Source organism: Poecilia latipinna, unplaced genomic scaffold, assembly GCF_001443285.1.
Source record: "Poecilia latipinna isolate Pla-1442-1.1 unplaced genomic scaffold, P_latipinna-1.0 Scaffold53, whole genome shotgun sequence".
Taxonomy (NCBI): Eukaryota; Metazoa; Chordata; class Actinopteri; order Cyprinodontiformes; family Poeciliidae; genus Poecilia; species Poecilia latipinna.
The window spans coordinates 329,245-340,626 of record NW_015112669.1 but is presented as its reverse complement, the minus strand read 5'-3'; the positions used below and the strand labels follow the sequence as shown (position 1 = coordinate 340,626).

The window sequence follows — 11,382 nt, the reverse complement described above, 5'->3', positions numbered from 1 at the left end:
TGCGAGTTTACGTCTGATTACTGAATGTTTTTTGTGCTCTCGCTCAAGAAAAAAAAAAATAAAAAAAACAAGAGCAACCAGTTTTCTTAAAGAAACATGACCATTTTGCAAATATTATATTATGTTTTTAAGAGTCATTTATGAAATAAAAGCTGAAATATATAGTACTTGTTAGAATTTGGCCGGCTGAGGTTTTTTGGTTTTTCTCTTTGGCTTCGTCTATTTGGCAGTAAAAGTACTGAATGTTCTGCCTCGCCTTCCCCCTGCTCTTCCACTCCACTCTTCCCTCTTCCAGGAGTTGTTTTGTACACATGTTGCCATGGGACTGTAATTGGGAGTCGACAGACTTGTTTGTAAAACTGACTGTGAGGAATAACATTTTTACTTGTGCCTTACGGTGGAAGTGTGGAATGAAAATGTGCCTTTTTTTTGTATGTCTATGGTTTGCAGCTTTCTCATGTTTTTAAAAAAATTTGATTTAAATCCTTTTGAACATGTGGGTTCTTTTTTTGTCTCTCAAAATTACTTTCTCTTCCTATCAAATTCGGGTCTAATCAATAACTCAATAAATGCACAAAAATCCACTTAACCATCCTGATGTGTAACTTTGTCTTGTAGAAATAAAATCTATCAGCCTGCAGTGTCTGAGTGGCCTATAAGTTGGAGTATAAATAATAAATGACCTAGTTGGCATATCACATATCGTGAGGTTTTGCTAAAAGCTTTTAATGAGCAACATACAGCCTGCATTAAAGCATCCCAGCTTGTTGTTTAAACCCTCTTGACATTTCTATTAAAACCAGGGTCAGTATATGGAAGCGTTTGCGGTTTTGTGTGTGTGTGTGTGTGTCTCTCTGCGTTTTTAGAGATGGAAACCTGAATAGGCCCTAGGGAGAAGGTGCCTTACCCACAGCCTGCCTTGAATCATAATGAGTGGTCCCCTTTCATACCAGCACAAAAACACAAGACACCCAAAGCCACATTTTTCTCCAGCTCGGCTGCAAAGGACTGGCAGACGTCGTCGCCACTTATTGGCCGAAGAACGATGCTCAGTCGTCCCCACATGATCTTGGCTACATTTTTTTTTTCCCCCTCTAGAGAACACAAAGAGGCTAATATTATGTTGAACAGGAAGGATTATTTGGTCTTTTGAACTGCTTTTGCATGTTTGTGCTTTTTGTTTTCTCAAGAATGGCTATCCTGCTAAAGAGAGGGCTTCAAAAGACGCTCACCGTCAGGTAACTAAATTAGTACTGCAGCTTTATCTGCTTTCTAATCACAACTAAGAAGCATGACTTCTTTACACAGGAAATTTCAACAATGTTTGTTTTAGTTTACTTTTCAGCATGACATTTGAAGCATGTTCATTTTCTTATAGAGGTCATCTTTGGCTGATAACTCAAAAAAATCATGTTAATTTCAGCCAATTCATTTAGTCTACAGTGTAAGAAAACTGTTAAAGATTATTAATATTATTATTATTATTTAATCAATTTTAGCCACTGCTTTCATGCTTATGATTGATTTTAAAATGTCTGTTTTTATACTTCAGATCAAACAGGTTGGGTACATTTAACAAGTGATGCAAAGTACAGTATGGAACATCTGTTCAATTTAGAAATATTTTTAATATGATAATTTCACAGAATATTATACCCTTTTTCTGTATATAAAATTTATATTAGTTGGTTAATTTGTTGGACTATCAGCTCTTGTAGCCACCCTGAAGTCGGTTGCTTCACAGATGTGACAACTGTCACTCGCACCTGTAGTTTTTAAGACATTGGTCTGAAAAGGTTACTGGATGGCACTTCTTTAGTTTAGAAAAACCTCATCACTACACCCTGAATAAAATCTTAAGCAGTGATGAGTTGTTTCAGCAAACCCCTTAGTGGGTTTAAATTAACTCTTATTGATTTCAAATGTGGTAAAATACTTTTTTCCCACGTCTTGAACACTGAAGTCAGCATCTCATAGCGCCACCTACAAGTCAGAAAAGAGCATCTCCTCTTTTTTTTCTACCTTTTTTGTTATACTCATTTCAATCATTAGTTTCTCTTCTATTACATTGTTTATTTAGGTTTTCATGTGTTGAATTTTCTCTGTTTTCCATCCTGTTCTGCTGCCAACGTCCTCTGTCTGACTAATAAATGCCGTCTTGTTTCGTCTTTCCCGCCCTTTCTTTCCCCTCCTCTGCTCTCTTAATACCACAGCTGCCCTCTGATGGCCAAGCCGGGCCGCAGTCCGGTCCGTCTCGTGTGGCAGCAGTCGGCCCTTACATCCAGTCATCCACCTTGCCCCGAGGTCCATCGAGGCACGAGCTGCTTGTAAAACCAGGCTACCCAGACGGCACTGCCACTCTACCAGGCAGCGACTCCCAGAGCAAGGCTAGTTCAGGTGAGAACCTCTGACTAGGCAGCAACCACCTGATTTGTCTTATTTTATTATATAAACAACATATACACGCATATTACAAACAGCTGATCGATTTAAAGTTGTATTAGCAACTTCTGAACTGAAGCCCTTCATTACTGAAATGCTTAAAAACCTATTTTGCTGTTTTTTTTGTTTGTTTTTTTCTCTGGGGGACATGTCCTGCTTTTTGCAGCAGCAGAGCAGACTGATACTCCTGCCGAGTGTGAAGTCAGTTTGAGCTCAGAAGGTAGCCAGTTTCCTCGTCCACTGCCTGGTGTGATCTATTATCTCTCATTTTATTTTAAGGACAAATAGTTTCTCCCCACTGTCTTGAAGATCTCTGTAGGCTAATATTTGCAGTGACTTGGGGGAGTGTTTTTCTATGAATTTTTTTCACTACTGAAAAAAAAATTTCAGTAGTGAAATTTTTGAGATCGAATCCACTGGACCAGTGCAACATAAAACATTGCTTTGCACTGTCTGATGAGATTCACTTGAGTCACTCTCTTATGCATTCATCTGTGGATAATAGACCATCTGTGTACATCATAGTATTAAAATAAAATCTCATCAGATGTGAAAAATGTTCATTACAAAAATATCAGCAACATCACACTCTCGCATTCCCGCTGCGTCTTCATCAACCTACATTTGTCCGTTTTTAGCAAAACGGCACGAAGGCAGTGAAAGTAACATGTTTATTTTTTTCCCCAGACTGTCCTGTTGCATGCGATTACTTCTGCATGGTGGGTTGATGTGCAGCATGATAAGAAAAGAGGGAGAGAGAGAGATAAAGAGAGAGAGAGGGATGGGCGGGGACAAAGAAGAATCTGTTCTTTATAAACAATTGTTCCCAGTTCTTCTCTAGCGTCTGAAGTGTAGAGCAAAGTATAAATCTGTCTCCGGGAGGCTGCGCTGCTCGCCGCATGGCCCCTCAGGGGTGCCAGTGCCTGGGCTCGGCCAACATCATGTCTAGAGCAAAAGAAACCTGAAGGTTTTAAGACTGCTTTACTTTTCTTGTCTTTGAATGCATCTCCGTTAGAAGCCATGTTCTTGCTTAAGCCTCTGAAAGAGCTGCGGGCTAAAAGAAAAGGTACACACTCGTGTTTGTGTGCGTGTGTGTGCTTTCAGGACTTCTCTATTGCGTCGAAACATTTTAGATACTTTTCATTTGATGTTGCTTATAATTTTGATAGCTCAGCATGTGTTGTTCTGCCATTTGCGTAAATTTCGCTTGTTGAGATTTTTTTTTTTCTTTCTTTTTTTTTCCTTGTCCGTTCTTTCTCTGCATCTCTAAATGGGTCAGTTGGAACAAATGCATAACCTTCACTTGAGCTGACAGTCGGAACAGACTGACAAACTCAGTCTGTTTGCGTTTGCACAATGTGCACTGATGTACGACTCTTCTTCATTTGGTTTCCTGCAAGTCTTATGGAAATATCCTCATTTTCCCATGGTTGTGATGCTAATCTCGCTGGAAGCAAGTGCTCCGTGGTTTATGGCTCATCTGACTGCAGACATACTTGGCCATTGGCTCAGTCTTATCCAGTCATCCAAAAGCAAGCCATAAGCGGGGAGATGTTCTCTGAACTTTGTGTTTTATTATGAGTTATCCCCATTTCTAGTTTAGTGTGGTTGATTTGGTTTCGTTATTTATGTCAGGAATATTGTACTATCTGAACAACCCTTCCTTCTCCTCCTCTTCCTCCTCCTCAGGTCTGCAGCCTGGGAAGCCGGCAGACTGGAACTCCTCAGGTCAAGATCCAAAGGTCAATGGGCCTGGCCCAGCTTCAACACTGCCACGGATGACCTCTTACTCCAACTCTAACACAAAACAAGGTAAGAGAACTACACACAGAATCTGAATTCTTTCCAGAACAATGTAAGAGCTGATTTAGCAACCTTCTGCCCTGTCGTTTTTAATAAATAAATTTACTGTATAATCAGATGAATCTGAACTGAAGAGAGACAGGAAGGGGCGCCCGTTCTCCATGTTTGAGCAGACGGAAGCTCCCGCTGCCTCCCTTCGCAAGAACCAGAGCAGCGAAGACCTGGTCAGGGATGCACAAGTGAGAGAAAAACTGGTCTAGTGTTAACCGATAGAAGTGCTTCCTCACATCTAAAAAGTTTTCCTTCTCTTCCATAACATCCAGTCTGCCCCGAAATCCGCAGTCAAGGTGCCCCCTCCTGTTCCCACCAAACCAAAAGGTCCCAGCGTTGTTCCCTACAGCAAGCAGGGCCTGAACACGGGCACTTTCCCCAAGACGAAGCCCCACAGCCAGCAGCCGCCAGCCGCCCTGGGCCGCAGCCCTCTACCACCCTCTCAAAGCCAGACACTCCCGCTGCCTTCCAAGCAGGACGCCCCGCCTGCAGCCACGGTCCGACCTTTCACCCCAGAGCTCCCGTCCTGGAGCGAGCGTCTGCCGTCGACGGCAGACGCTCGCTCCATTTACACCATATACACTCAGCAGCCCGGTTCAGGAAAGCCTTTCCAGTCTGCGATCCAGGGAACCCTCAACAGGGCTCAGACCCGCCCCAACGGGTTTACCAGCTGTGAGAATATTCATTTTGATCATGGCTCGCAATAAATTAGAATGATTACGGAAAAGTGAATTTATGTCATTAATTAAAACATCTGTTTTTTTTAGATTTATGACATAGACTGATGATTCAAATGTGAACCCACTGAAAGCATAAAACTTACATTTTCAGAAAATTTTAATATCACAGAAAACCATTGAAAAATAATTTTTAATAGACATGCCATCAGGCAGATTTGAAAATTGTCCAGCAGATAATTATTGAAGGTGGGTCATTGCTAACAATTGGCTGGTCACACTCCTGTTTCTAGGCATGTTAGTGGAAAGTTAAAAGGAGGAAAAAGCGCGGTACTCTATAGACATTGTTACTCGGTCCGTAAACTGTTATTGGTGAATGTAATTATTTTTCCCTTTATCATTTTAGTTATATTTAGCCTGTGGAATGTTGCAATTAGGTTTATTGGTTGATTTTTCTTGGCATGTTCAGTCTGGTAGCAGCAGTAAATACTAAATCCAGGACTTAAGGCTTTAATGATGTGACTCCACCTCCATGTACTTCAACATACTGTGGGTTTCTGTGATCATAGCGGTTTCCCAGCAACAACACAGCCTGTCTCTTGATGACCAAACTGAGTGTGTGTTTCCTGTATTTTCCTGTAGTTTATCCCAAACCAGTGATTCCAAGTGGAGGCTCCCAACACCTGGAGAACCCGTACCTGGAGCGCCGCTCCCCGGCCCCTGAAAACGAGGTTGACAGTGTCAGGAACAACGGCGGGAGTCCCAGCGTGTCTGAGGACCCCCAGCCAGAAACGGAGCGCATCCCCCGTCCTCTCAGCCCCACCAAGCTGCTCCCCTTCATCTCCAACCCCTACAGACACCAGAGCGATGGTGACCTGGAGGCCCTCAGAAAGAAGCTCTACAACGCTCCGAGGCCCCTAAAGAAACGCAGCTCCATCACTGAGCCAGAGGGTCCAGGAGGGCCCAACATTGAGAAGCTGCGCTATCAGAAGACCACCCTAAAAGCAATGGAGACCGCCGCTACCATGCCAACCACTCCAGCTTTTGCCAGAGAAACAGAAAAGGCGGGAGACGGACCTGCGGGGCCGCATGTGCAGAACCCGCAAAGCATCGCAGAAGTCCCCCAATCAGAGATGGGTCAGGCTCTGAAGAGAGGAGAACTGCCGTCGCACTCGGCCGGCGCCAACGTCCCGCCTCCTGCCACGCCCGAACAGACCCCACCTCCTTCAGCCTTTCCAGACTGTGAGCTCATCATCCCACCCCCTCCTCCGTCCCATCCGGCTCCCAGGCCCGACGACGCGCTCTTCCCTCCGCCACCCACTGCTGGCGTGGACGACACGATGCCCACTCTACCTCCTCCGCCTCTCGAAAGCTTTGTTGAAGAGTTCCCCCCATACCCCCCGCCGCCGTACCCCAGCGGAGCGGAGCAGGACAGCCTGGGAGAAGACACGTTTAACATGAAGGCGCCTGAGGTCACCGGACAGGTCACGCTGCCTCCGGTACGAACCGTCATCATCCTAAGCAACTATTTTCCATATGTTCTGTTGTTTTCAAAAGCATTCAGTTATTCTGTGGTCTATTTTAAAACTCCTTCAAATCTCCAAAAGAGCAAGTCATGAGTGAGTTTGTGCAAGTTCTGCTGGTCAGTGGAGGTGAACTGATCTGAGGTTGTTATATAACCAGAAGTCCTTGTAAATCACTGCTATTGTTTTTCTGGAAAATGGGTCCTGTTCTCCTAACACTAAGAGGATATATTCAAAAATAAACACCAATTTGTCTTTTGTTGTTGCTAAGCTGTTAAAAAAAAAGACGTGCTAAGCGGTTTTCGTGGAGATGTGGAAGGTTTTGAAAGAACAAATCAGTAGGATAAAAGTAGTATGACCCATTTTCTCCTCCCTCTGGTTCAGTTGTTCTCACCTCTGTAACCAGCATAAAAAATTAAAGGACTTTTGTTCTTAATCAAGTTGCATAACAAAGGGAGGACAATTTTTTTTCCCCCTGTGCTTTCACTTATAACCTGGATTAACATGCGCACAGAGCTGGAAAAACATTTCACTGCCCTGATCCACAGGCGACCTGAGCAGACTGAGAGCAGACGCTTCAGCAACACAGGCTGCACTCATGACGGCTGTTTGTTTTAAGTGATGATAAAATCCTAGCTACCTTTTTTTTTTTTTTTAGGGAAAGAGGACTAATTTGCGCAAGCCTGGTTCTGAACGCATCGATCACAGCATGAGGGTGAAGTTCAACCCTCTGGCTCTGCTGCTGGACTCCTCTTTGGAGGGAGAATTCGACCTGGTCCAGAGAATCATCTATGAGGTAAGGCCTTTTTCCATCAAATGAAACATTTTCTGTTGCTTCCACCCCCCGCCTTATTTTATTTATTTTGGGTTTGAGCTAGAAAATCTAACAAACAAAAAAACGTTCATGGTCACTATATTTAAATATCCCATGACTGCAAAATTAGAGCTGCACTAATCAGATTCTATGGATAATTTCGGGTCCCTTTTTTTTTTTTTTTTTTTTTTTTTTTTTGTAAAGATTTGACCTGTTACAGATTTTAGTTTATTCTGATTGAAGTGAATTGAAATGACAGCAAAACACTTGTTTTTGGTTTGTTTGGTTTTTTTCTGCTTTATACATAAAGGAAATATGCAGTTCCTAAAAAACATTTTTATTCAGTAAAACATGATTTTCTCAAACAGACAAATGTTACAAATTCAGTAAAACACATCTCAATGTAGGATAGAGGTGTATATATATATATATATATATATATATATATATATATATATATATATATATATGTATACATATGTAAAAAATCCTTTGAAATGCACATAACTGATTTTACCCTTATTTCACCTGTGTCTTATTATTTTTCTGTTTTATATTTCTTCTACAATTTGTGTAAATATGCATGCTTCCATTTACAATCTAACTTGCTGCTGGTACACATCAATACAGGAAAGGATAGTTCTGTTCTGTTTTATTTTTATTTTTTGAACACCTTAAATTGTGGAAATTCCCCAGATCATAAGATATTCTTTTCCCCAGCAACATTCATTCAAAAATAACATTGTTAGATATAATAATCTATCACCATAAAATTATGTTATGGCGTTGGATTGTTAGAATTATTTCCTGCAACGGAGCCGTTGCCTTAAGCTTCCTTTCTTATAAGAACAAATGCTAATCTTCTGATTTTGGCACACAGACCGTATCACACTGTGTGAGAGAGCAGTCGGTGTTACACACCTGCAGTCAAACAAGATGTCACTAATATTTGAAAGTAGGGATTAAACACAGCTAACATTTTAGGCTGTCTGTAGTATTTTAGCACAAGATTTACCACAATTAGTATAATAGCATGGCTAGTATCACTGGCCGTAAACATCACACTTTGTATTTCGTGTAAAGTTAGCGAAGCCTAAGCTTTACTGTCAGATTTTTGTCAACATGGACAACATTTCCTAATCCAGGAGGTTCTATGACGGCAAATACAACGAAGCTGAGAGTCCAGTTCTAAGTTTTACCCAATTTAGGAACTGTTAAACATGCTTCCCTTCATTCTCCAAACCCAGGTAGAGGATCCCAGTCAGCCCAACGACGAAGGCATCACAGCCTTACACAACGCTGTGTGTGCTGGACACACAGAGATCGTCAAGTTTTTAGTCCAGTTTGGCGTCAACGTTAACGCTGCAGACAGCGATGGCTGGTAGGTTTTACTGTCTCTGACTTAGTTGATGTAGAAATGATTGTAGCTGTTATTTGGGAGGTTGGGGAGTGTACCGTACTCGCATTAGCCTTTTTTGATCATTTTGTCCATCCCCCTTTTACAGGACCCCTCTTCACTGTGCCGCATCCTGCAACAACGTACAAGTGTGCAAGTTTCTGGTGGAGTCAGGTGCAGCGGTCTTCGCTATGACCTACAGTGACATGCAGACGGCAGCAGATAAATGTGAAGAGATGGAGGAGGGTTACACTCAGTGCTCGCAGTTCCTTTATGGTCAGTAAAAACTGTTTTCTAACATTGGCCATTACCGCCTTTTTACATGTTTTTTTTTTTTTTTTTTTTTTTTTTTTTCTTGGGTAGTTTTTGCTCTCTTGACAAAAAGTGCTGCTTGATATGATTTTTTTTTTCTATTTATCTTTGTGTCAACTTGACTTCTCAGGTGTGCAAGAGAAGATGGGAATAATGAACAGAGGCGTGGTCTATGCTTTGTGGGACTACATGACTGAAAATCCCGATGAGCTGTCTTTCCGTGAGGGAGACTGCATGACCATTGTTCGCAGAGAGGATGAAGACGAGATCGACTGGTGGTGGGCCCGTCTGGGCGACACGGAGGGTTACATTCCTCGTAACCTGCTAGGGGTGAGTTATGAGCCTCTACAATCAATCTTAAAACACAAGAATTGTAATCGAGACGTTTGCATTACTGACATGGGTGTGTTCTCAAACAGCTCTATCCCAGAATCAAGCCAAGACAAAGAACCCTGGCTTAAAACTTGTGGATCTCAGCACAGCTCCGCACTGGCAGAAACTGTGGAACATGTTCACCTCCACACCAAGGCTTTAAAAGACTGGGGGAAGGGAAAGGACCCCGCCGAAATGAAGAAACGAGAATAGACCAACCGATATGAAGGATCAACTGTTTCTGGCACTTTGTTTTATCTCCAACAGAGGAATTTTATCTCGCTTATTCTTTCCTGGACATAAGAGGCAAAATGTATTTTTTTCTGTGTGTGTTTTTCCGTTTCTATTATTATCCAAAACTGCACTTGCATTGACAGAATCCCAAATTTCAGCGACAATTCAGTTTTTGTCCTGAAACAATTCTCTTACAAAAATATTTCCCTGTATGCTGGTTGTTTTCTAACACGTTTTGGTTTTAACGTTGCATGATGTCAAAAAGCAGCTGAGGATGGTATCGACACATTCTGGTTACTAAAGCAGTTTTCCATCCTGTAAAATCTGCCTTGAAATATCGGCTTGTACCTCTGTTGTTTTGGTTGAAACTCAGACTGAAATGACCAGAGGAGGAAGAGATGATGAACTTTGATTGCTTCCTTGCAATTTGTCCTGTGGTCCATGACGCCTAGTGGCCCAGTCAGCTTTTCTGCACTGACACCTGGTTGAGCAGCCATACATGTATCTTTTTCTATTTTCATCACATAAAAACCAGTAAAAATCCAGCTATAGAAAATGTAGTTATTGTGAAAACTGATGTGATTTTCAAACTTGAGACTTTTTTTTTTTTAATTATTTTTACTAAAAAAGGAAATGTTAAGGCGTACATATATATTTTTATTATGACCATTTCATTATACTATAGTAATGCAGGACGATGAGGCTTATACTTTAAGCCTTAAATTCTTGCAGTCACTGTGAGGAAACGTGTATAAGGTTAGAATGTGAGTCAAACGGGGCGTAGCCAAAAATAAAATCTTAAAAATGATGTAACCGGTAAGATCCACAAAGGTAGCTCATCACATATCTGTTGGTGCAGATGTATTTATTTTTGTTACTATTTTCCTTAGCATTTTCATCACAAACACACTATTGTAGTATTTTAAACATTTACAATAAAATACTTTGTACTAACGTCGTCTCATAAACGTTTTTATCATTTGTCTTCCGGTTGATTTTTGTTTGTTTGCTTTACTTTTATTTGGAGTACAACATGGTTAAATACAGTGCATCTGGAAAGTATTCACAAAGCTTTCACATTTTATTAGAAGTTGTGTTTTGTTATTCTTTCCTCAAACTTCTACATATAAATACTTCATTATGACAATGTGGGGGGGGGAAAAAAAGCTTGAGATTCTTGCAAACTCATTAAAAATAGAAAACCAAGAAATCACATTCACCTAAATATTTCCAGCCTGTACCATTGAGGTGGCAGCAGCGTGCTTTAGGAACGTTTTGCAACAGAAGAAAGTGACTGACTATTCCTCCTGACCTCAGACTGGCCCAGCGGTTCGTTTGTCAGCAGAACAATGACCCAAAGCACATGGCCAAGACCTCAAAGGAGAGGTTCAGAACTACTCTGTGACTGTCCTGCAGCGGCCATGTCAGAATCCAGACTTGAATAGGATTGACCATCTCTGGGGAGATTTAAAAATATCTGCACGGACATGTCCTTTCCAACCTGAAGAAGAATGGGTGAAACTACCTAAAGATAGGTGAGCTGAGCTGGTGGCATCCAATTCAAAACCGACTTGAGGCTGTAATTGCTGTCCAAGGTGCATCAACAAAGTATTAAGCAAAGGCTTTGAGTACTAAATGTGATTTCTTGGGTTTCTATTTTTAATGAATTTGTAAAGGGAAAATTAAAAAGTCAAGCTTTTTTCCCCACATTGTCATAAAGGGGTATTTGTGTGGAGAAGTTTGTGGAAAGAAATTAAT

General features: G+C 41.5%; 1 protein-coding gene across 5 annotated transcripts in view; it reads left to right on the top strand.

Annotated features, from left to right (window-relative positions):
- tp53bp2a (tumor protein p53 binding protein, 2a) overlaps positions 1–10,578 on the top strand; it is a 28,717-nt gene extending 18,139 nt beyond the window's left edge. For 4 of the 5 annotated variants that reach the window (XM_015052348.1, XM_015052326.1, XM_015052340.1 and 1 more), the window contains 11 exons: positions 1,191–1,238; positions 2,214–2,397; positions 4,132–4,254; positions 4,363–4,484; positions 4,569–4,968; positions 5,616–6,472; positions 7,155–7,292; positions 8,558–8,691; positions 8,816–8,982; positions 9,149–9,348; positions 9,438–10,578. In XM_015052348.1, the coding sequence (XP_014907834.1) occupies positions 1,191–1,238; positions 2,214–2,397; positions 4,132–4,254; positions 4,363–4,484; positions 4,569–4,968; positions 5,616–6,472; positions 7,155–7,292; positions 8,558–8,691; positions 8,816–8,982; positions 9,149–9,348; positions 9,438–9,479 (2,415 nt within the window). In that variant the 3' untranslated portion in view covers positions 9,480–10,578. The remainder of the gene's footprint in view (positions 1–1,190; positions 1,239–2,213; positions 2,398–4,131; positions 4,255–4,362; positions 4,485–4,568; positions 4,969–5,615; positions 6,473–7,154; positions 7,293–8,557; positions 8,692–8,815; positions 8,983–9,148; positions 9,349–9,437) is intronic. The other variant, XM_015052354.1, reaches the window with a different exon arrangement.
- The last annotated feature ends 804 nt before the right edge of the window (positions 10,579–11,382 follow it).